Source organism: Cebus imitator, unplaced genomic scaffold (assembly GCF_001604975.1).
Source record: "Cebus imitator isolate Cc_AM_T3 unplaced genomic scaffold, Cebus_imitator-1.0 Scaffold24, whole genome shotgun sequence".
NCBI classification, from domain to species: domain Eukaryota; kingdom Metazoa; phylum Chordata; class Mammalia; order Primates; family Cebidae; genus Cebus; species Cebus imitator.
The window spans coordinates 5,493,767-5,520,705 of record NW_016107339.1 but is presented as its reverse complement, the minus strand read 5'-3'; the positions used below and the strand labels follow the sequence as shown (position 1 = coordinate 5,520,705).

The following is a 26,939-nucleotide window of genomic DNA, read 5'->3' as shown; positions in this document are numbered from 1 at the left end:
TGAGAATAAATGATTTGCATGGATGTTAAATGAAGCTGAGAGTTGATAATCAAAAAGTTAAGATAGAGTAAGAATTTAGAAATCTTCTGCTGAACTGGTATATACAAAGTGATATTCCAATTATTCAAAAAGTCATTCAGCAATTAGAATGCATACTGGATCCAAGATGGCCAAATAGGAACAGCTCCAGAGTGCAGTTCCCAGCAAGAACAACACAGAGGGTGAGTGCCCACTGCATTTCCAAACAAATTTTCACTGCCCACAGACCAGGAGATTCCTGGGCCAAAAAGCGCCACAAGTTTTCAGCACGGCTGGTGCCAGGTTGGTGCACAGAAACTCAAGCAAATCTGGGTGGCCGTTTCAACTGGTGCCTGGAACACCTGGGAGACAGAACCGCCAATTCAACTGAAGGGAAGGGGGCAGAGACAGGGAGCCAGGCAATCTGGCTCGGCGGGTACCACACCCACAAAACAAGCAATCTGAAACACTCTGGACTGAGAGTTTCACAGCAAACCAGCTGGACCCAGGACAGTCCAGCTCAGTGGGGGGAAAGGCGACCACACCTACCGAAGCAGTCTGCCACTACCAAGGCAGTTCACACAGGAGCCAGGCAGAGCCTTCAGCAGCTCAGCAACACCTCTGTTGGCAGACTGTGACTGGACTACTCCATGTGGGGCAGGGCATCTATGAAAAAAGGCAGCAGCACAACAGGAACTTATAAGTAAAGCCGACCTTCCTAGGATAGAGCACCTGGGAAAAGAGACAGTTGTGAGTTCCGCTGCAGCAGACTTAAAAGTACCTGCTCAGCAGCTCTGCACGGAACAATGGAGCTCCCAGCACAGCACTTGAGCTCCTATAAGGGACAGACTGACTCCTCAAGCAGCTCCCCGACCCCTGTATACCCAAAGAGACACCTCGTAAAGGAGAGCTCAGGCCAACATCTGGCAGGTACCTTTCTGGGGCGAAGATAACAGAAGAAGAAACCGGCAGCAACTCTTACTGTTCTGCAGCTCACACCTGTGGGTGATCCCCAGGTAAGCAGGGTCTCGAGTGGACCTTGAGCAGTCCCGAAGCAGAGGGGCCTGACTGTTAGTGGGAAAACTAAGAGACAGAAAGAAATAACTTCATCATCAACAAAAAGGACGTCCACTCAGAGACCCCATCCAAAAGTCCAAAGACCAACTACAAAGACCACAGGTAGATAAAGCCACAAAGATGGGAAGAAACCAGCACAAAAATGATGAAAACACCAAAAACCAGAAAGCCTCTTCTCCAAAGGATCACAACTTCTCATCAGCTAGGGATCAAAGAGGGATGGAGAATGAATCTAATGAATTGACAGAAACAGGCTTCAGAAGGTGGGTAATAACAAAGTTCTCAGAGCTAAAAGAACACATGCTAACCCAAAGCAAAGAAACTAAAAACCTAGAAAAAAGGTTAGATGAGATGCTAACTAGAATAAACAGCTTAGAGAAGAATATAAATGACTTGATGGAGCTGAAAAACACAGCACGAGAACTTTGTGAAGCATACACAAGTTTCAATAGCTGAATTGACCAAGCAAAAGAAAGAATATCAGAGATTGAGGATCAAATCAATGAAATAAAACGAGAAGGCAAGAATGGAGAAAAAAGAGTGAAAAGAAATGAACAAAGCCTCCAAGAAATAAGAAATTATGTGAAAAGACCTAATCTATGTTTGATAGGTATACCTGAATGTGATGGAGAGAATGAATCCAAGGTAGAAAACACTCTTCATGATATATCCAGGAGAACTTCCCCAATCTAGCAAGCCAGGCCACCCTTAAAATCCAGGAAATACAGAGAACACCACCAAGATACTCCTCAAGAAGAGCAACCCCAAAGCACATAATTGTGAGATTCACCAAGGTTGAAATGAAGGAACAAATGCTAAGGGCAGCCAGAGAGAAAGGTCAGGCCACCCACAAAGGGAAGCCCATCAGACTCAGAGCGGATCTCTCCCCAGAAACCCTACAAGCCAGAAGAGAGTGGGGACCAATATTCAACATCCTTAAAGAAAAGAACTTTCAACCTAGAATTCCATATCCAGCCAAACTAAGCTTCATAAGCGAGGGAGAAACAAAATCCTTTAAGGACAAGCAATTGCTGAGAGATTGCATCACCACCAGGCCTGCCTTATAAGAGCTCCCAAAAGAAGCACTAAATAAGGAAAGGAACAACCAGTACCAGCCACTCCAAAAACGTACCAAATGGTAAAGACCATCAACACAATGAAAAAATTCATCAGCCAATGGGTAAACCATCCAGCTAGCATCCAAATGGCAGGATCAAATTCACACTTAACAATATTAACCTTAAGTATAAATGGGCTAAATGCCCCAATCAAAAGACACAGACTGGCAAACTGGATAAAAATTCAAGACCCATTGGTGTGTTGTATTCAGGAAACCCATCTTACATGCAAGGACACAAATAGCCTCAAAATAAAGGGATGGAGGAAGATTTATCAAGCAAATGGAGAGCAAAAAAAAAGCAGAAGTTGCAATCCTAGTCTCTAATAAAATGGACTTTAAACCAACAAAGATCAAAAGAGACAAAGAAGGACATTGCATAATGGTAAAAGGATTAATGCATCAAGAAGAGCTAATGATCCTAAATATATACACACTCAATACAGGAGCACCCAGTTACATAAAGCAAGTTCTTAACGACCTACAAAGAGACTTAGACTCCCACACAATAATAGTGGGCACTTTTAACACTCCACTGTCAATATTAGACAGATCAATGAGACAGAACATTAACAAGGATATTCAGGACTTGAACTCAGATCTGGACCAAGTGAACCTAATAGACATCTAGAGAACTCTCCACCCCAAATCCACAGAATACACATTCTTCTCAGCACCGCATTGCACCTACTCTAAAATTGACCACAAAATTGGAAGTAAATCACTCCTCAGCAAATGCAAAAGAACAGAAATCATAACAAACAATCTCTCAGATGACCAGGCAATTAAATTAGAACTCAGAATTAAGAAACTAACTCAGAACCACACAACTTCATGGAAACTGAATAACTGGTTCCTCAATGTCAGCTGGATAAACAATGAAATGAAGTCTGAAATAAAGACATAATTTGAAACCAATGAGAACGAAGACACAACATACCAGAATCTCAGGGACACATTTAAAGCTGTGCCTAGAGGGAAATTTATAGAAATAAACACCCACATGAGAAGTGAGGAAAGATCTAAAATCAACACCCTATTGTCAAATTTGAAAGAGCTAGAGGAGGAAAATAAAAAAATCTCAAAAGCTAGCAGAAGACAAGAAATAACTAAGATCAGAGCAGAACTGAAGGAGATAGAGACACAAAAAACCCTTCAAAAAATCAATAAATCCAGGAGCTGTTTTTTTGAAAGGATCAACAAAATAGACAGACCACTAGCCAGATTAATGAAAAAGAAAGAGAGAAGAATCAAATAGATGCAATAAAAAACGATAAAGTTGATATCATCACTGANCTAGCCAGATAAATAAAAAAGAAAAGGGAAAAGAATCAAATAGATGCAATAAAAAACGATAAAGGGTTTATCACCCCCGATTCCACAGAAATACAGACTACAGTCAGAGATTACTACAAACAACTCTATGCACATAAACCAGTAAACCTGGAAGAAATGGATAAATTTCTGGACACTTGCACCCTCCCAAGCCTAAACCAGGAAGAAGTTGAAACCTCGAATAGACCAATAACAAAGCCTGAAGTTGAGGCAGCAATTAATAGCCTACCAACCAAAAAAAGTTCAGGTCCAGGCGGGTTCACAGCTGAATTCTACCAGATGTACAAAGAGGAGCTGGTACCATTCCTTCTGAAGCTATTCCAAACAATACAAAAAGAAGGAATCCTTCCTAAATCATTTCATGAGACCAACATCATCCTGATACCAAAACCTGGAAGAGACTCAACAAAAAAAGAAAACTTCAGTCCAATATCCATGATGAACATAGATGCAAAAATCTTCAATAAAATACTAGCAAACCAAGGGTAACAGCACATCAAAAAGCTTATTGATCACGATCAAGTAGGCTTCATTCCAAGGATGCAAGGCTTGTTCAACATATGCAAGTCTATATACGCAATTCACCACATAAACAGAACCAAAGACGAAAACCACATGATTATCTCAAGAGATGTAGAGAAGGCCTTCCACAAAATTCAACAGTCCTTTATGCTAAAAACCCTCAATAAACTAGGTATCAATGGAACGTATCACAAAATAATAAAAGCTATTTAAGATAAACACACAGCCAATATCATACTGAATAGGCAAGAAGTGGAAGCATTCCCTTTGAAATCCGCCACTAGACAAGGATGCCCTCTCTCACCACTCCTATTCCATATAGTATTGGAAGTTCTAGCCAGAGCAATTCAGCAAGAAAAATCATAAAGGGTATTCAATGAGGAAAAGTGGAAGTCAAATTGTCTCTATTTGCAGATGACATGACTGTGTATTTAGAAGACCCTATCATCTCGGCCCAAAATCTCCTTAAACTGATAAGCAACTTCAGCAAAGTCTCAGATGCAAATCAATGTGCAGAAGTCTCAAGCATTTCTTTACACAATTACAGACTTGAAGAGAGCCAAATCATGAGCAAACTCCCATTCACAATTGCTACAAAGAGGATAAAATACCTAGGAATACAACTAACAAAGGATGTAAGGGACCTCTTCAAGGAGAACTACAAACCACTGCTCAAGGAAATAAGAGAGGACACAAACAGATGGAGAAACAGTCCATGCTCATGGTTAGGAAGAATCATTATCATGAAAATGGCCATACTGCCCAAAGTAATTTATAGATTCAATGCTATCCCCATCAAGGTACCAATGACCTTCTTCACAGAACTGCAAAAAAACACCCTAAACTTCATACGAAAACAAAGAGAGCCCACATAGCCAAGATAATCCTAACCAAAAAGAACAAAGCTGAAGAAATCACACTACCTGATTTCAAACTATTCTATAAGCCTACAGTAATCAAAACAGCATGGTACTGGTACCAAAACAGCGATATAGACCTATGATACTGAACGGAGGCCCTGGAGGCAATGCCACACATCTACAACCATCTGATTTTTGAAAAACCTGACAAAAACAAGCAATGTGGAAAGGATTCCCTGTTTAATAAATGGTGTTGGGAAAACTGGCTAGCAGTGTGCAGAAAGCAGAAACTGGACCTCTTCCTGACACCTTACACTAAAATTAACTCCAGATGGATGAAAGACTTAAACATAAGACATAACACCATAAAAACCCTAGAAGAAAACCTAGGCAAAACCATTCAGGACATAGGCATAGGCAAGGACTTCATTACTAAAACACCAAAAGCATTGGCAACAAAAGCCAAAATAGACAAATGGGACCTAATTCAATTCCCGAGCTTCTGTACAGCAAAAGAAACAATTATTAGAGTGAACTGGCAACCAATAAAATGGGAAAAAATTTTTGCAATCTACCCATCTGACAAAGGGCTAATATCCAGAATCTACAAAGAACGAAAACAGATTTACAAGAAAAAAACAAACAAACCCATCCAAAAGTGGGCAAAGGATATGAACACTTTTCAACAGAAGACATATATGAGGCCAATAAACATATGAAAAAATGCTCATCATCACTGATTATTACAGAAATGCAGATTGAATTGAGATACCATCTCTTGCCAGTTAGAATGACAATCATTAAAAAATCTGGAGACAACAGATGCTGGAGAGGATATGGAGAAATAGAAACACTTTTACACTGTTAGTGGGAGTGTAAACTAGGTCAACCACTGTGGAAGACAGTGTGGCACTTTCTCAAGGACCTAGAAATAGAAATTCCATTTGACCCAGCAATCCCATTACTGGGTATATACCCAAAGGATTATAAATCATTGTATTATAAAGACACGTGCACACATATGTTCATAGTGACACTGTTTACAATAGCAAAGACTTGGAACCAACCAAAATGCCCCTCAACAATAGACTGGACAAGGAAAATGTGGCACATATACACCAAGGAATACTAAGCAGCCATAAAAAAATGATGAGTTTGTATCCTTTGTAGGGACATGGATAATCTGGAAACCCTAATTTTCAGCAAACTGACACAAGAACAGAAAATCAAACACCACATGTTCTCACTCATAGGCGGGTGTTGAACATTGAGAACACATGGACACATGGAGGGAAGCATCACACACTGGCATCTGTTGTGGGGGGCAGTCAGGTGGTGGGGAGGTCGGGGAGGGATAACATGGGGAGAAATGCCAGATATATGTAATGGAGGCAGCAAATCACATTGCCATGTGTGTAGCTATGCAACAATCCTGCATGATCTGCACATGTACCCCAGAACCTAAAGTACAATTAAAGAAAAAGAGATCAAAGAATTCATACTGATCTTCATCCATATGGCTGCACGTGTGCATGTAACTTAACTAGTCAGCTTGAGTGGATGTATGCCACTACGTTCTGAGGTTCCAATCAGCCTTGTTGTACTAAGTCTGATTGGAGGTGGGGAGGTTTCATAGTGACTCATGGGCCAATTAAATATTTTCAAATTCAAGATTTATTGCAGGGCTTTCACACACAAAGAATTATGCAAATATATTCAAGACACAATGGCAGTAATAAGAAAAAAGGAGAAGAAACTACTGATGAGTAGCTCAGGAGACCATCACATTGCTGGCCATGGGTTTGGGGTGTTGCAGCACTTAGGCAGAAAGGAGGCCTCAGAATTCTTAGCAGCAGAGCTTCTGCAGGCATCTAAGCCATGGTCAGTTTCTTTGCTGTTTCTGTGACCCTTCACAGGTATGTCCATGGCCATTGTCTCAGCAGTCTTTGACTTCACTTTCTTGCCAAGTCTCATGGCATCTGGACACATCAGGTGCTACTTTATCCCCTCAGTCTACCATATATATCTTATAACTTTGAGGGGTCAGCAATTTCACTATCGGCTGAGTCACTCGACATAAGTGACTCCATTTTGAGACAATTAGGATGTTTTATCATCAAACATAATTATATATTATCAATATTTTAAAAACTAATGAAAAATTTAAACTTTTTTCCTGTAGTTGTTTAAGATTTTAGGATATGATATTTTATCTGATAATTTTTTTATCTCTGAAATAACAATCTAAACTAAAATTTATATTAGACTATTTTTTAAGAAAAAAGAAAAATTCAGTTGGCTCAAGTGTTCTCTTCTTTCCCCAAGAATGATGGCGACATCTTTAATAACCATTCTTTTTTCTTGTCTGGTGTTACATTTTAATATTGCAGGAGAGGAAAAATAATCATTCCTCTATATTTTATAGTTCTTAGCTAGGACAGACCCTTACAACAAAAGACAGATTAACAAGAGAAAAACAAACAGAAGCTTACTAAAATGTATACCTCGGCTATGCATGGACAATAACCCAGAGAAATTAGTAAACCTCAAGAATAGACTCAAGGAGGTGACTTTGACTTCAGGCTTGAATACTATCCTTTGCTGAAACAAGGAAAACAGTATGTAGAGAAAGGCCCAGACATGGGGAGGTGGCCAGGAAGATTACTATAAACAAGGGTAACGTTATGCAGATTTCACTTAATGCCTTCTCCATTGATCAAAGTCTCTAGTGATTTAGAGTCATCCTTATCTTCCTGGTACTGGGAGGGAGACATATAGATGTAATTTTTCTTAAACAAAAAAGGGGGGTGACTTCTCTGTTCTGAGAAATTCTCCTTTGTCTGCTATTTCTGAAAATAATCAGCTCAAAATAGTCTTTATACCATATTTGCAGTGGCATATTCTGGTCTCCTATTGTAATTACCTTTTGGGTTCCTCCTACCTGCTGTACACACAAAATCAGTTCACTGAGACCATGGTATTGCAATAAAGAGAGTTTAACATGAGGCTGGACATGTGGGAGGGCTCAAGTTATCACTCAAATCAGTCTACCCAAAAGCTCTGAGGTTTGTGTTTTTCAAGGACAATTTGGTGGGCAGAGAACTAGAGAATGGTTGCCACTGATTGGTTGGGGATGCAATCATAGGAGTATGGAACATGTGCTGAGTCCTCCTCTGGGTGGGGAACCACAGGACCTGTGGAAAAGGAGTCATGAATCTTGGTGCGGTTCCTCAGTTGTCAGAGTGAAAAAGTCTGAAAAACATCTCAAAAGGCCAACTTTAGGTTCTACAATAGTGATTTTATCTATAGGAGCAATTGGGGAAGTCACAAATCTTGTGATCTCTGGCCACATGACTCCTGTGCAGTAAGGGATTATAGAAACTAGCCCTACGTTTTAGCAGGATTCAGGTCCCTTGTGGGCTTTTACAGGTCTTACAAAGGTGGTTTTAGCCCTGAGCAAGGCAGGGATAGATTTTAAGAAGAGACTATTATCCTTGTCTCAATGTTAAACTATAAATTAAATTTCTCCCATGGTTAGCTTGGCTTACACCCAGAAATGAGCAAAAATGGCCCACATGCCAGTTTATAAGCAAGATGGAGTCAGCTACGTTAAACTTCTCTTGCTTTTGTAATCTTTGCAAAGGCAGTTTCACTCGTCATTTTTGGAGGTGGCGTGTCCTGAATTCCATCAATATAATGTTTATTTTATTTTAATACAAATTTAATATATGATATAATTACATAATCTCACAAACTAACAAGGATCACCTTGTTATATTTGAAATTATTTGTTCATGAAAATTAATTGGTTATGGTACCTGGATATATATGCTTGCAATAAATTTCTGAGTTTTTAAAAGCATAAGACATGTTTTGTAAAAGAGATATAGAGTAAAAAATATAAAAGGTATTGGTGCTAATGGAATAAAATAAATACCTAAATATTAACTTCTCAGTGAATTTTATAGGGCAGTAATAATTTATAAAGAAGTTTCTTACTTAGCCAAGTAAAAAATGTGCATGTGCATGTTTCAAAATGACAAAACCCTTCTCTCAAATGTTAGCAAATTAAGACTTATTTTTATCTACTGAAATATCAATTGCATTTCAACTAAAAACCGTTTTTGAAATATTGAAGATAAAATTTGAAGATTGAAAAGTGCCTGGCTACTGATGACTAAAATGTGGTGATTACATCTAAAATGGCATTCTGTTCAAAGGAACGTGTGTGTGCATATCTTTAATGTCAGCAATTGCCTTTGGGATGACACTTATTAGATTTAATGGTGTCATGTGCTATTTCAAGATTGGTATAGTGGTTTTCATAACACAATGTGCTAATATTCCACTTATGATTTAAAGTGTTAAAAGAAAAACTGTAGACAAATTAAATTTAGCAGAGTTTAATTGAGCAAAGAACAATACAAGAATTTGACAGGCCCTAGAACCAGGAAAGGTTTAATAAGACTCCAGGGCGCTCATGTGCCTGAATAACATTTACAGACAAAAAAGGGCAGTGACATACAGCAAGCAGAAGTGACGTACAGAGGTAGCCTGATTGGTTAAAGCTCCCTATTTGTCCTATTTGAACTTGGTTTGAACTGTTGACTGCCTATGGTTGACTTAAGTTTGGCTGCTGTGACTGGTTTAGACTTTGCTACTTGTTATGCAGTAAGTAACAGTCCGTTTACACTTCAAATTAGGTTACAATTTTCTACGTATGCAAAAACTTTTAGGCCCAACTTAAGATAGGTAGGAAGGTAGATTTAGGCTAAACTTAATTCGATTTAACAAAAATTAGTTGTTAAAGCTCATATCTTACTGTTCATGTCCATATTACAAAGATCACTTGATTCTGCTTTAGTTTTAAAATACAAAATTCTGAAACATGATACAATGAATCAGTACAGTTACTTATTTAACCTAGAAGTCATGTCTGTGAAAAATAGTTATTTGCATGTGTAATTGAGAATTCCCAGGTGTCTGGGAACGACTGGCCTAGAAAAGTGCTGATAAATAATAGGACACAATCTCAAGGGGAATTTGTTGTGCTAGTAGACAGTATAACTATCCCACGCTTCTCTTCCTGAAGGAAAAGCAGAGGAGGCCCAAAGAGAAATGTCTGGCCAACTTGTGCTTTAAAAAAAATCTCTCAGTGAAATTCCTTCTTAGGCTGCAGCTTTTTCTACAGTCACAGAAAGGTAAAATATGGATGAATAATCTATCTAGTTCAATCTATGTGTCTATCAAGTGGCCTAAAGGCGTAAGGAGAGCTGGCTGGGTTTTCTGCCTTCGCATACGGAACACACTGTTATACAGCAAATCTGAATCAAGGTAAACCTAAAGTTATGGGATCACGATAGATAAATTAGAAAAAATTATACTAGGATAATCTAGGAACAGTCCAATAACTTCTACAAACATTACATAAAAGCCAGCGATAAAGAAAATTTAAAATATCTAGAAGGGTCATCTGTCTATATTAGCTTTCTAACTTGTATGTCAACTTCCACCCCCAACACACATACCTGCACAAGTACAATCATATTGATATTTTATTGATGTCCTCTCCAGCCATCACCCCACCATACTCAACTTCCCCTAAGTTCTACATGTCTTGGTTTATCTATAATGCTTTGGACCTTCATATAATATTTTTTAATTTGGGGAAGGCTTATTTGCCTTTAAGTCAGATAATTTATAATTAAAATCATTATTATCAAGGTGTTTGGAGACTGTCACTCAATAAACAAGTGAGTATGTGTTTCATTTTTCTTGTTTTGCATTTTAAGATAGTAACTGTCTCTGTTGGGGCCATATCAACTTCTGGTCATTTTGTCACCCTGTTCTTCCTACAACTCTCTGAGCTGTTTCACTTGCTAGAGGGCATTGGTTTAGCTGTACCTGTGCAGAGAGGTTTCTGTTTGTTTGGTATTTGGGGTTTTTATTTGTTTATTTTCATTTTTTTATTTTTTATTTTTTTGGTGTAAGACTTTCTTAACTTGTAGGCTTCTTTTGTAGTAAGTTTCTTAATTTCAAAAATAGTGATAATCACCTGGTCCTATGATATGTTAAAGTGTTTAATTTTAAATGCCACTGAGAATGTAGATTTGTTAGGAACCTATGAAATATATATTTTGGAGGTATAAGTGGAGATAGCGCAATTAATCTCACGCCCATCTTTTAATATATACTATCTATTAAACATTCATTTGTATCACTAGAGAAAGGGGTATTTGCAGAGAGAAGAGAGAAACTTTGCTTTAAGGGAAACACTATAGCTACATGCCTAAAGAAGATGACCCACTATCCTATGATTTTAATTGAATATAGCATATCGTTCTCAAAAGTTGTGGCCAAAGGACTTGACATACTGAAAATGAGAATTTGACAGGGGGAAAAAAGACACAATTTTGTCTTCAAAGTGGCATTCTCTTTGTAGAATCAACTTAATCCAATCTATCACTGGTTCCTCAATTGACTATAGCATGTCTTAACTTCATATTTTGGCTCACACTATGTCTTTTGATGTTATGTGTTGTTGGAAAATTTGTAACTGATGCATGAGTGTGCTCTCTGTTCGAACTGTTTCTAATATATAATTTCCTTGTCCAGTGTTCTTTCAATAAGGGTACCTAGTCCTCTGAGGATATCTTGCTAGAATGATGCAAATGAAGACGTGGACTATTTAATTATTTGTTAAACTATATTATATTGCAACACCCTACTTAACACAGTTGCTGTAATGAAGAGGACAATGTGATGATTATTTTTTGGCAAAGTGAAATGTTTAGTTTAAACAAGCAATGGGAAGTAATGGATAATCTGACAGGAATAATCCCCTACTGAGATATCCGTTTGTGGGGACATTTGGAAAGGTTTTGACCTGGAAAACCTAATCTAAGAATCTCCCTTCTCACCCTCTCCCTACCCCCCAACTGAAAAGTCTTTTCTACCCCAATAAATAAACATTAATAAACATACATTTCTTTAAATATGATTTTCTATCTCAATGTATTTCACTATACTGCTCCCCCACAAAAGAAACATGCTGTTAAGAAAATAAAACATGAGAAAATGCATATCACTCTAAATAATATATATATATATATATATATATATATATATATATATATATATATATATCAGAAGGCACAAGCAAAAGAATTGCATTGGCCCCATTAGGTAGTGCAAACACACTGGAGTTTCCTCACAATGGACTGGGGCATGAAAGATCCACAGGCTGAAAAAATGACACTAAGTTGAACTTCTCAGACTACCCTCTGTAAGAAGCAAGGAGAGAGAATCTGAAATTGCCCAGCTTCTGTGTGCTCCATTTGAACTTAAGCAGTGCATTTGCTTTTGAACTCTCAAGCTTCAATCTCAGTCGCCAGGGTGCCCACTTCCCCTGTTTTGTTTGAACCTTTCCTCATAGACACCTGTTGGGGACTGTATTAATAAGACACATTGTAGAAAGAGAAAATGCATTTTCCAAGTCAAGAAGGTGAAAGCTACTCTTTTCTAGGGCTCTTGTTAATCTTTGGGAGCCCAGCATCTTCTGTGGCAAAACAAAAATGAGACAGGTGTAAATTCTTATTTTTTTCTCCACTCTTACAAAGAAAATATTGTGGACCTCTCAGTGTTCAGCTACATTTCTCTTAAGAGAAGCAATAGAATATTTCTTCCTTCTATCCTGAGGTTTTAGAACTGGATTCCCATTGCTTCCTAGCATCATTCTAAATAGAACCCCACTGTTTGGCCACGGCCAGAATTAGCTCCAATGGTACCTGTTATTGAAAGGGAGTCTGTATTTGCAGTAATACAGAGAATGCCAGTTTAGAAATGAGCCTGATTGCATGGTTCATTTTGTTCTCCTTTGTAGAGCCAGGCTGCGGCCCACTACAAAGGCACGAAACATGCCAAGAAGCTCAAAGCACTGGAAGCCATGAAAAATAAGCAGAAATCTGTAACTGCCAAGGACAGCGCAAAGACTACCTTCACCTCCATCACTACCAATACCATCAATACCAGCTCTGACAAAACAGGTTAAGCAATGATCTTTGTTGTTGTTGTCCTCATCATCGTCGTTGGGGGTTCCCTCCCTTGTCTAGCCCCATGTCTGTTTACTTGTGTGCCTGCCACATTGATTCATGCTTGAGCCATCTTTCTGTGTAACAGTAATTGTTTCCTCTCATTTTCCCAAACCCCTACGAGATTAAGATAATCACTAATTATATTCCAGATTTTGCATTTTGAAAGAGTCCTGTGGCTGTTTCGGAGGAATAGTCATAAAAAGCTTTTGAAGCCATGTACCCCATAACTATTTTTGAGAAATGAACCTTTTCAGCGTATAGCATTTGCATCTTGTATGCAGCACCTTAGCTTATAACTGCATGGCAGATTTGATTTAACTATGAGTACACAGCAAAGTCTGCTAAATGAATCGAGAAGGCCCCAGTGAGGACACTGTTACAGACAGGCTTTATTCTCATAAATTCCAAATGCTGTATTGTTTTAACTAGTGGCTTTGTGATTCTGGGCTTGTTATGGCTGGGAAGCTTCCCTCTGCAAACACAGGTAAGTGTTATTGATACCAATTACTCTTTTTAACAGAGTCTTCACGGTGAAATAATGGCCTCTGAATGGCTCCTTGGGATAGCTCCTGCAAACGACCAGCTTATTCATAATAGGGGAAGCTAGTGAGGTTTCCCTAAGCTGGCATTTTAAATATAAGACCACTGGTCTTCACAATTTACAGAGAAAACATTCCTGTGTGATTTATGAATGTACCTCTAATAAATCACTTTGTAGAGCACAGAGACTGTTACACATCAATTGTTTTCCAGTCCATATGAATGGCAATGGTGAGGAAACGTTCATATCATCACCAGTGGTAGTGTCTGAACTGAAAAAGAATCTTCAGGACATGACTGATGAAAATAGAAAATAAACAGTGAACAAATAGATTACAACAACCTTATTACACAATGTAACATCTACTGGACATGTATAAGCTCTTCCAAGGATTGGGGATGCTGCAAGTGAACCTGTAAGGGATAGTGATGTTCTGAGTTCCTGTGGCATTTTCTATTTTCTTTACCCAGGTATTACGGACAAATGCATCATGCTGCCCTCCCTAAGAACCCTGTGTCCTCCCTCAACCTGAATACTTGTCTCATCCTTGTATGCTGGCACCTGGTCTGGCATGGGATAGGTGCTGAGTAAAATGTCTATTGAACGACTGAGTCTTACTTCATTCCTTTGGTTTGGTTCTCTGCTATAGCCAAGTTTGTGCCACCACCTACTAAAGAGCAAAAAAAGACTGGATTGTCATATTCACTTCCTTGTTATCCAGTGCCAAGAGCTAGATTATGCCATTTCATCAATTTAGATGTAAAACCTTTTAGGGAAAACATTGGTCTTTTCTCTAATAATCTAGGACTAACTGCTTTATTTTGAGGGCTGAAAGAGAATGAGTGGTAATGAAGCACGGAAGCGTCATTTCTGCTCTAGGATATTGGGTCACAGGTGGGGATTACCAAAGCTGCATCTGGCATAGAAAGTGCAGAAAAATCCTGAAGCCTTTCTGATGCAAAGAAGGCAGCAGATAGGGAGAACAAAGAAATGAGTTTGATGCAAAGTGTTAATGTGACATTTTTCCTTGCTCCCAATTTTTTCTACTTTTAGACTTTTTGAATCAAGAATTCATGTTTGGGTTATCTCGACTTTTTTAAAATATGAAAATATTTGTTTCATTAAGGATGTATGTCATTTTTAAAATTATATATATATAAAATTTTAAAATTATATATATATATATATAAATATATGGGGGGGGAGAGGGAGAGAGAGAGAGAGAGAGAGAGAGAGTAGAGCTGCTAACTTGGGTTAAGAAAGGCCTCTAAGTGTGTTGTCTCTGTTAAGTAAATCAGTTGTGACCACATACCTTCATCTCTTAACTTACAGACTAGAATGTGTCAACGTAGAATAATCCAAAGAGTCAGAATCTAGTTTAAAGAGAGTTTATCCAAGTGTAAAAGTTGGAGGATGGCTGCTCAGAAAATGTAGATTACAAACAACGGAAGTCAGTATTCCAAAGTATAGAAGTTTAGAGTCATTTTTATAGACAAAGTTTAGGGAAGTTTAACAAAATTTCAACACATCTTTCTTTATAAGGCTCAATGCTTAGTGACAATAATCTGACATTGGTTAGGGTGACTTTTTCTTTTGGGAAAGGTATATTTAACATTTTATACTGAGGATATAATACTCATGGGGTCTTTTGCACCATGTAGTCTGAGTTAGGTACAGGATAATAAAGGATGCAGTTGACCTATAACAAATATCAGTAATTGGAAGGGGGGCGCAGTCTGGTGTCTGGTCTCTCCTAGCCATTTATGTAACAAGAACAACGAGGAAGAGAATTAACCCAAAAGAAGCAGACATACTCTGGTAAATAGGATCCCTGGAGCCCTGGAGAGGGTTGGGACAACAATAATGAAAAGGACAAGGAATGGTATGGACTTTAATCAGAAATTGATGTGAGGGTTTTCTGTTATAAAGACAGTTTTGATTGATAATTCCTCTTAAACACGTAAGTCATTTATTGTTTACCAGTATAAATAATATGGTTTTATCTGCTGCCCTACAGTGACACATATGTCTAAACCATGGGGTTAGCTCCTAATCACTAACTTTTTGATCTTGGGTTTTTGTGTTGCCTTTTTTTCCCTTTACTTATGCCAGTCTGCTAGTGTGCTGAGCAGAAAGTAGTATTCAGTGATCGGCCGCTGACCATTCATAGAAAGAATGCCTAGTTCATCTATCTCAAGACAAAAACACACTTCCTAACATTAAAGAACAATTTTAATTCTGTGATCCAATGAAGAGTGTTAGGCTGGTAGATTTATATGTATAAACGTTTACCAGCAAAAGTGATACTTAAAAAAAATATATTGAGTACTCTAAATTGTTTGTTGATAAGACTGGTTACTGTTTATCACAGAATATTTCATAGAGCATTTCCAAAGATAGACAGAAAATCTGTCTAATCTAGCAAGTTTTTTTAAATGCAAGTTTTTTATTCAGAAAAATTACTGGCAAAAATTTAAAAATTATACTCAAAGTAACTGGGCAAGTTGTGTTTTTTGTTCTTCTATGAAATGACAAATTCAGAATTGTCTGAATAAGTCCTGTGCAAGGTCATTCTCTGATCTTTCTTTACTTTTGATTCTTGGGGACTCTCATTCATTCCCATTGCTTATCAGTTAGTTTAGGCAAGGTTATATTGCAGTAATAAACAGCCTCTAAAATCCTAGTAGCTTTTGCAGTATCTAATTTTTTCTTACTCATACTACATATCAGCTGAGGTTTTTCTTTCATCTTAATTTAACTCCAGGACTAGGCTAATGAAGCAACCACTAGCTTGATAATTCTATGGAAGAGGGAAAAAGGCTCTTGGAGCTTTTTAATGAATGACACATAATATTTCTCTCACTTTTCATTGGTAAGTTACATGGCCAAGCCCCATTACAATGGGGAATGGAAGAATAATTCTCCTCTAGAGAAGAAAACAGGTATAAGTCAGCAGTAATATGACATTCTTTTGCTAACTTAAATCATGAGAACTACAAATATGGAGAGAAGATTTTTTTTTTTCCTATAAAGAGTTACAGCCTGCAAGGTGGCCATCCTGACAATCTGGGAAGCACAGCCTCCAGCAGAGTCTGAGAGTAGGTACTTCCAGGGAGGAGAGATAAAAAAGGAATTTACACTGAAATGGTTGGCCAAGTATACATATTCAAGGGGTTAGAGGAGAAGCTGTGAATATTCACAAAGGGGGGACATATGCATGCACAGTACGGAAACATGCATGTTACATATGACCATGTTCATTTTGGGGTGGAGACTTAACATTTAAATAAATTACAGTTAGGTCCTATGAGTCAAAAGGTGAAGCAGGGACATGAAGGCACTTACATATGCAGCCTATGTAAGCTGGCCAGAACCAGTCCATGGCCAGTGGTCTCTTATTAAGAGAAAGTGACTGAAGTCAGTCTCTTGTCCAGTCAAGGCTGTAGGTATGGCTTGTGAAAAGTTGGGAGTGTGAGGCAGTGTCTGGCGGTCTGTAAGCTGCAATTGTTTCAACACTGCTTGAGTTGGGTTCTTGTTTAGCTGCTAGAGACATGAAAAATGTTGTGACAGTCAGAACATACTTTATCCTCTAAGTGTAGGGGTATGTGCCTTAAACTTTGTCAGGCATGGCCTTAGTTCTTATTTAGAATTTTGTATCTTATTGCCACACACAGTTTGTTCCTTCAGTCTTATGGTCTCTATTTGAACACTGCCATGGCTTCCTTCAATTACCACTTGTGCTTACATGTCTCAAGATTCTCCTGCCCCGTCCACTCCTAAGTCCAGATCTGCTTTTCCGTGGCTCATTCCTCACTTACTTGGATGGTTTTCCAGGATCAATACTTAACACGTTCAAAAAACCAAAACACAGTCCTCATCCTGACCATCATCATTTATTCTGAGTCCTGCACTTCCTAGATTTGAAAGCTTCTAGCTGTCTTTTCCTCTCCTAGGTTCTCACTTCTATTCAGTCATTAGACTCCACTTCCTCTCCATTCCTCAAAAACATCTTTCACACTTTTACACGTTGCTACTACCCATAACCTGCCCTCATAGATCTATGTCTTTCGCATACGTTTGCCCTAGCTTCTATGTAGGTCTAACTGCCTCCACACCTGTGTCTTGACAACCATATCCTTCATTACACTCTCCAGTTATACTCCACAGTCCATAAATTACATCTCTTACCCATTCAAAAACTATAATGTACCTCTATGCTTTACCTCACGATCACAACCTACCTTTCCAAACTTCTCTTCCACTGCTTTCCTGCACTATTTTCCACCAGAGGCACACCTTGTTTTTCCATTATTGTTTATTGTACTGTAGTTCTAAAACTCTCTCTGAAAAGTCTGTCACTTTTCTTCCTCCTGCCTATAAGGTTCCCTAAGAATCAATTCCTTTCCAGCTGCCCTATCATATTCTTGCTAAAGAGTAGTTTTTCTGTCTTTACCTTCTCTCATTGCGAGATGTCATGCCCCTTGAGAGTACTTACTTGATTAATTATTTTGCTTATTTTTTTTTTGTTACAGAGTACTTTATATATGAAAGATAATAAGTCAACAGTTTCAAAGCTTGGAACAATTGGTTTTGTGTTTCTGTTCTTGGATTGAAGCACAGTAAAGCTCTAGACTTTTGTATTTGTATATAGACTGTTTCATGAAAGAACAGTGGTTCTAATTAATACAGGGGATTATGTGATATTGCTCATCAAATTTCAGAGTTGCAAGTTTTATTAAAGGTCATCAAGTCTAATCCCTAAAGGAGATTTTTGTTGTTGTTGTTGTTTTTGGTTTTTGAGATTTTCTAGTCCCAGAAGTAAAGAACACTTGACATTTCTAGTGGCCCTTCAGTGACTACCAATCAGGAGTTAATTAGCCTATTGAGTATATGGATTTACCATAGTCATCTAATTGGTAAGGTCTGAGAACATTTCTCCTTGGTTCTATTACATAATTCTCTTTATCAAGTCTCACTGAATTGCGAATGTATTCATCAGATAAAGCTACTAATTACAATTTAAATTTGTACTTTTCACTCATGACTCAGTCTTCTTTGTATCCATTTTTCCCTTTTCTCTTTTAATTTTAAAATTGTAATCCAGGGATGTTGTACTCATCAGGCTTAAAGTACCAAAAGTAAAATACTTCTGAATCTATTGTTAAGAAAGTCTGTCAATGCAAAGGAACTTTTATTTGCTCCTGATTCATAATTGACTCTAAGTATTTATTGAAATGCGCATTATTTGTTCAGGGACTTAAGTAATAAAGATACTTTTCTAATGATAAAGAAGATACCTGATGGAAAATGATGGCCAGTGATTGAAAACAAATACATTGGGAAACAAAGCCTCATGGGAAAATCAGTCAATTTTAAGGTCACAAATCTGGATTCTTTTATTTCCTGTACATTACCCTCCTGAACCATCAGTTCACGTCAGGCCCAGTGCCAGACCAAGCTAGGTACATATTTAAAAAAATTTTTTATTTCGATAGAAGCCAAGTTATGACAATAGTGAAAAAATGGTAAGAGTAATAGAACAATAGTTTGTAAGGAAAAACCAGCCTCAATGTCCTTTAGGAAACAAGCAAATAGACAATTTTCTGAGGAGGACAATTGGAAATTAACTTCTGTGTCTGTTTTCCTAAGGAAGGTGGGTAGAGTTTGCTTTTCTTGACTTAAGAGTTCAAACAAATGTAGCAAATATTAAAAATTATTACAAAAATACACGCTGGGTTTGATTTCAGGAAGATACATCTGTTATAAATGTATTCTATATTTGTATGTAAGATGTACATGAATACAAATATTATAGACATGTATTGAATTTTATGCATGACTCTATCTGTAACACCTGCTCCTGAAGTACTCTACTATTCCAGGTCTTCATAATCAGTGATGCATATTTTCTTTTAAGATAGACACATGCTTTTGTGGGTTATGAATCTATACTTCTGTTGAAGTTTATGAGGCAATATAAAGTTATTTGAAAAGGGCATATTTCTATCAGCTCTTTGAGATCTGCTGCAGTGGTGTACAAATGCCCCTCTTAGCAATGTGGAAATTGTGCTAACTCCTGGGGTCTTTCTTTTCCTACCCATTTTCCCTCACAAAGCATCCCTGGAACAATCACTGTCATGATAAAGGACCCACTGCATACATCTTGGCACAGGAGTTGAAGTACCATTGTGAGACCATTTGTGCCTAGAGTGCTTTTTCTTTTCTTAGCACTGGCTCATGACATGCTTCAGATTGGTCAAAGAAAGAGATTTTATCAAGTGTCCCCTTCTCAAGATGAGTGACAAGTGCTAGCAGAGTGTGCTGGTAGCAGATCTTTAGAGATTGAAAAAGAGAAGGGAAATTCAGAAGTGGGGAAAAAGCTAACCCTTATTTGAATATTGTGGTTCTAGGATCTTTGTATGTGAATCAATGATGATAAATTTTATATTAGGAATGACATAAAAATAAAATATTATATTCTGTTCTTTGTTGTGCATGAGGAAATTTTGATGAATGATATTTGGCTGGTTCTATTTGGCTGATAAAAGTTTTGACCTAGATATATTACATATAAAACTTCTCCTTGAATCATATAAAAGTTTCAGAACAACTGGGTTCCTTACCTGTGTATGTGCACATGTACGTATCCTGTAGAGAGGGAAAACTTTCATTGGAATCTAGAAACTTATAAGTCCTCTTCACAGGCAAGAGTGGAACAGGGATGAAAGCAACTTAGGAGGGAACAAATGATGTTGGAGGTAAAATAAATGGGCCCCAGAAAGAATAGGTAATAACCTGTGACAAAGACTGTCCCAATGTGATGCTGACTTAAGATCACCACTCCTATGATCTTCCCTGGTGGATGAACTGCCTTGGGAGAGCCTCGATGACAGTTGGGTTCTTTTTGGAAGATCTGTCTGTAAGCAGATAAGAGGCGTTCAAAGAAAGCACCCCGACTCCTGCATTTGCTCTTCCCAGTTGCCTTAACTGAAGTAATCAGATACCAAAGCAACATATTTTGGGGTGGCATTTGCTGAACTCCTTCAATGCATACGCATTTGAGTATGTGTATACAGTGTGTATGTGACTGTCTTTGCCAGAGATTTTACATCTATAAAATACATGAAAAGCTGACCACCTAACCAGTATTTATAATATAAGAGACATCTGGATCAAATTTAAAAATTAAATTAAAACTCTCAGTTGCTTTGTCTGCAAATACCACACTTCCGGGAACATCTATGTCTTTGTGTGTTTGGGTGTGAGTTAATGGAGAGGTTTCCCCCCTCCCCCCACCCTTTTTTTTTTTTTGAGACAGAGTCTCGCTCTGCTGCCCAAGCTGGAGTTCAATGGCATGATCTCAGCTCGGTGTAACCTCTGCCTCCTGGGTTCAAGTGATTCTCCTGCCTCAGCCTCCTGAGTAGCTGAGATTACAGGTGCCAACCACTATGCCTAGCTAATTTTTTGTATTTTCAGTAGAGACAGGGTTTCACCATGTTGACCAGGCTGGTTGCAAACTGCTGACCTTGTGATTCACCTGCCTCAGCCTCCCGAAGTGCTGGGATTACAGGAGTGAGCCACCGCGCCCAACCTCCCCCTCATTTTTATGCCATTCTTGGGAAGTGAGTAGCTTACATAACAAAATATTTCAACTGCAAAATAAAAAAAAATTATTCTTAAAGGTAGAAATCTTAAATATTACAAAAGAGTTGAACAATGATAAAACATAACAGAATGTCAAATGAGTACCTATAAAAACATATGGGCATTAGAGAATTTTGTCTGCAATATGGAAAACTGAAGGGGTTGATATTTAATAGTAATAGATATGAACTGTGAAACAAAACATGTAAATAGTACATTTCTTGCATTCCAGAGACAGTGTTTCTACTGAGTCCTCAGTAAAAAGAAAACCCAAGCTAAGACAAATATTTGAATTAAGAATTACGCTTGCAATTTTCTTTTATGAATACCAAAATCCATAACATGCCATTGATACAGCTCCGAGGAGTGGAGGAGCACCAGGGTTCTTGGTCCTTATGCCGGTTTTGGTAAAACGACATGGACATACATGGAATGGCTTTAAGGAGCGGAGAGTTTAATAGAAAGAAGGAAGAAGACAGAAGGAAGAAGCTCCCCCTTACAGAGACAGAGGGAGTGGGGCTCCAAAAGCAAAAGAGGAGACCCCAAGTGGGGTGGAAACCAGCCAAGTACACACAGAGGCTGGACGAGGTGGTGTCTAATTGGCATAGGAGCTCAGGGGATTGGTTTGATCAGTCATGTTATTCACATAGCCCATGAAGAAAGCTGGCCCTCCCACCCTAGCCTTTTAATGCAAATGCAGGGTGCCATGATGTTCTACACACGTGGGGATATGTGAGGGTGGCCATGCTGCCAGGAACATGTGGGGCAAAGGCAGGAAAGCCATTATTTATGTGGACCCAGTTTCTAATGGCCTATATTTGCGTATCAAATGTTGCCGCTGGGCTCTACCCAGGCTTTCCAGCTAGACAAGAAATGTCTTTAAAAATGAAAACTTGGCAGGGTATGGTGGCTCACTCCTGTAATTCCAGTGCTTTGGGAGGCCAAGGCAAGCAGATCACCCTGAGGTCGGGAGTTTGAGACCAGCATGGAGAAACGCTGTCTCTACTAAAAATACAAAATTAGCCAGGCATGGTGGCAGATGCCTATAATCCCAGCTAATGGGGAGGCTGAGGCAGGAGAATCGCTTGAATCTGGGAGGCAGAAGTTGCTGTGTACCGAGATCACGCCACTGCAGCCTGAGCAACAAAAGCAAAACTTTGTCTCAAATGAATGAATGAATGAGATAAAAATGAAAGCTTCCCAAGGACCCCTTTTCCTCTCTATCTGCCTATAATAATTTCTTAGTAACTCCTACCACAGCATCAGAACTGTTTGTGATCTAGCCCTTGCCCATCATTTTTGCCAGTCTTAACACATTTGTTCTCAACTCCTGCCCCGTTACCTCATTTGAAGATTGAAAACAAGATGTGTGTGTTCATTTGCCTGGAACGTTCCTGAATTACAACATTATACCTCATCCCATCCCACACTTCACAGAAGAATGCACATGTGTGCCAATGCATATGTGCCTGGGTGCACACAAACATGAACAAATCCATTCATATTGTTGCTTGGTTGATTCCCATTTCTAGGCTTCTGCATAAACTCGTTCCTAGCACCTAGTGAAATTGTATTATTCTCCTGCTTGTCAACGCCATGAAGTTTTCAGCTCCTTGATGAAGCATACAGCTTAATTCCATACATCTTTATTCTAGCAACTAACACAGTTTTACATTAAACCCAACAAAAAGAGCTGTGTTATTTTTCTAAGATGATCATGCTAGGAATTATTTTAATAGCAAAAACACATTCCAAAACACATAGTAACAACTTTAATGCACATAATCAATAAGTTTTACTATGTGAACTTTATTACATTTAACTACTTTGTGATAGAAATCAAAGGTATTAACCAGTGTAGCTTAGAGTTTGAATGTGCAGCCATTGGGCTGAGCATTTCTCAGAGACAGCATAAAATTAAGTTGCTATTTTAATTATCATAATTGCATTCAGATTCATCATTAAATTAGTGAGCTACTTTGGTTCTAATGAAAGTGAAGAACATTTTTAAAAGCTCTATTGAGTTGAATTGACTATGTATCCAACTTTAAGTTGTGACATTGGTGCGGGTTTAAATTTGAGGGCAGAGAGCATAGTAATCCCATGGGTAGAGTCCATGCCACCCTTCCAGTGTACAAACAGTCTCTAGTTTGCTTTACTTTTGTTATGACTGAGCTTATGTGGTAGCCTTAACAATATTTTACACTTAAACATGATTGCTCAAATCAGTCACCCTCAAACTAACAGCCGGTGCTTGGCCAAACCTAAAGGTGAAGGTCAGAAGGCAGAATATGTAACAATAATGATACTGATCCATTTGGGCCTTATTTTAAAATTATTTTTTTCAAATTAAAAAAAAAAAAAAACGTAGGTTTAGTGGTGCATTTGAAGGCTTGTTATACAGGCAAATTGCATGTTGTGGGGTTTGGTGTCCAGGTTATTTCATCACCCAGGTAATAAGCATAGTCCCCAATAAGTAGTTTTTTTTTTTTTTTTGAGACAGAGTTTCACTCTTGTTACCCAGGCTGGAGTGCAATGGCGATCTCGGCTCACCACAACCTCCGCCTCCTGGGTTCAGGCAATTCTCCTGCCTCAGCCTCCTGAGTAGCTGGGATTACAGGCATGCGCCACCATGCCCAGCTAATTTTTTGTAGTTTTAGTAGAGACGGGGTTTCACCGTGTTGACCAGGATGGTCTCGATCTCTTGACCTCGTGATCCACCCGCCTTGGCCTCCCAAAGTGCTGGGATTACAGGCGTGAGCCACCACGCCCGGCCAATAAGTAGTTTTTTAACCCTCGCCCTCCTCCCACCTTCCACCCTCAAATAGGCCCTGGTGTCTGTTGTTCCCTTCTTTGTGTTCATATGTACTCAATATTTAGCTCCCATTTATAAGTGAAAATGTGCAGCATTTGGTTTTCCATCTCTGTGTTAGTTTGCTTAGGATAACGGCCTCCACCTCCATCCACATTGCTGCAAAGGACACAATCTTGCCCTTTTTTAATGCCTGCATAGTATTTCATGGCGTATATGAACCACATTTTCTTAATCCAGTTTACCATTGATGGGCATTAGGTTGATCCCTTGTCTTTGCTATTGTGAATTGTATTGTGATTAACATAATAAATGCATGTGCCTTTATGGTAGAATGATTTATGTTCCTTTGGGTATATACTCAATAAAGAGATTGCTGGGTCTAATGGTAATTATGGTTTAAATTATTTAAGAAATATCCAAATTGCTTTCCACCATGGCTGAACTAATTTACCCTCTCACCAACAGTGTATAAGCATTTCTTTTTCTCTACAACCTTGCCAGCATCTGTTATTTTTTGACTTTTTAATAATAGCCATTCTGACCAGTGTGAAATGGTATCTCATTGTGGTTTTGATTTACATTTCTGTAATGATTAGTGATGCTGAGCATTTTTTCCTATGCCTTTTGGCCATGTGTATGTCTGCTTTTGAAAATTGTTCATGGCTGGGCGCGGTGGCTCAAGCCTATAATCCCAGCACTTTGGGAGGCCAAGGCTGGTGGATCACAAGGTCAAGAGATCGAGACCATCCTGATCAACATGGTGAAACCTCGTCTCTACTAAAAATACAAAATATTAGCTGGGCATGGTGGCACGTGCCTATAATCCCAGCTACTCAGGAGGTTGAGGCAGGAGAATTGCCTAAACCCAGGAGGCGGAGGTTGCGGTGAGCCGAGGTCACGCCATTGCACTCCAGCCTGGGTAACAAGAGTGAAACTCCGTCTCAAAAAAAAAGAAAATTGTTCATGTTCTTTGTTCCATTTTTTTAATGAGGTTGTTTGTGTTTTGCTTATAAATTTAAATTCCTTATAGATTCTAGATAGCAGAACTTCATCAGATTAATAGTTTGCAAATATATTCTTCCATTCTATAGGTTGTCTGCTTACTCTGTTGACAGTTTCTTTTGCTATACAGAAGCTCTTTAGTTTAATTAGCTCCCATTTGTCAATTTTTGTTTTTGTTGCAATTGCTTGTGACGTCTTTGTCATGAAATCTTTGTTGGATCCTACGTCCAGAATGGTATTTCCTAGGTTATACCCTGGGGCTTTTCTATCGTTTTAGATTTTACATTTAAGTCTTCAATCCATCTTGAGTTGATTTTTCTATATGATGTAAGGAAAATGTCCAATTTCAATCTTCTGCATGTAGCTAGCTACTTATCCCAGTACCATTTATTGAATAGGGAGTCCTTTGCCTATTGCTTTTGTTTATTTTATTGAAGAACAGATGGTTGTAGGGGCGAAAAATTATTTCTGCACTTTCTATGCTGTTTCATTGGTTTATGTGTCTGTTTTTGTACCAATATCTTGCTGTTTTAGTTAAGTAGCCTTGCAGTTTGGATTTGGGTAATGTGATACCTCCAGCTTTGTTCTTTTCACTTAGGATTGCTTTGGCTATTTGGGTTCTTTTTTGGTTCCATATGAATGTCATTATTTTTATTTTTTATTTTACTTTTGAGACAGAGTCTAACTCTGTTGCCCAGGCTGGAGTACAGTGGCATGATCTCGGCTCACTGCAACCTCCGCCTCTCAGGTTTTAGTGATTCTCCCACCTCAGCCTCCCAAATAGCTGGGACTACAGTCATGAGCCACCTCACCCAGCTAATATTTGTATTTTTAGTAGAGACAGGGTTTTGCCCTGTTGCCCAGGCTGTTTTCAAACTCCTGGCCTCAAGCAATCTGCTCACATTGGCCTCCCAAATTGCTAGGATGACAGGTGTGAGCCATCATACCTGGCCATATGAATGAAAAAAATTTTTATAAATAATTCTATGAAGTGTGTCATCGGTAGTTTGTTAGGAATAGCATTGAATCTATCAATTGCTTTGGGCAGTTTGGCCATTTTAACAATATTAATTCTTCCTATGAGCATGGAATGCTTTTCCCTTGTCTCACCTATATTTTATCTGGATAGTGTTTTGTAATTCTTGTAGATATCTTTCATTTCCCTTGTTAACTCTATTTCCAGCTATTTTATTCTTTTCTTGGCTATTGTGAATGGGACTGCATTCTTCATTTGGCTCTCAGCTTGGATGTTGTTTGTATATAGGAATACTACTGACTTTTGCACATTGATTTAGTATCCCAAAGTTTTGCCGAAGTTGTTTGTCAGATCAAGGAGCTTTTGGGAAGAGACTATGGGGTTTTCTAGATATAGGATTATATCATCTGCAAACAGGGATAGTTTGAATTCTTCTCTTCTGATTTAGATACCTTTTATTTATTTAACTGGCCTGATTGCTCCTAGCCAGGATTTCCAGTGCCGTGTTGGATAAGAGTCACAAGAGAGGCCATCCTTGTCTTATTTTGATTCTCAAGGGTAATGCTTCCAGCTTTGACGATTCAGTATGATGTTGGGTATGGGTTTGTCATACATAGCTCTTATTATTTTGAAGTATGTTCCTTTAATGCCTAGTTTGTTGAGAATTTTTAACATGAAGCGATATTAAATTTTATTGAAAGTCTTTTTTGTATATATTGAAATAATCATGTAGTTTTGTCTTTGTTCTCTTTATGCGATGAGTCACACTTATTGATTTGTGTATGTTGAACCAACCGTGTACTTAAGGGACAAAACCTATTTGATTATGGTAGATTAGCTTTTTGGTGTGCTGCTGGGTTAGGTTTGCTAGCATTTTGTAGAGGACTTTGACATCTATGTTCATCAAGGATATTGACCTGAAGTATTTTTATTTATTTA

The 26,939-nt window shown here is 38.4% G+C and overlaps 1 protein-coding gene across 4 annotated transcripts in view; it reads left to right on the top strand.

Annotated features, from left to right (window-relative positions):
- ZNF385D (zinc finger protein 385D) overlaps positions 1–26,939 on the top strand; it is a 691,222-nt gene that overhangs the window by 589,800 nt on the left and 74,483 nt on the right. For all 4 annotated transcript variants that reach the window (XM_017522543.2, XM_017522544.2, XM_017522542.2 and 1 more), the window contains exon 4: positions 12,812–12,974. In XM_017522543.2, the coding sequence (XP_017378032.1) occupies positions 12,812–12,974 (163 nt within the window). The remainder of the gene's footprint in view (positions 1–12,811; positions 12,975–26,939) is intronic.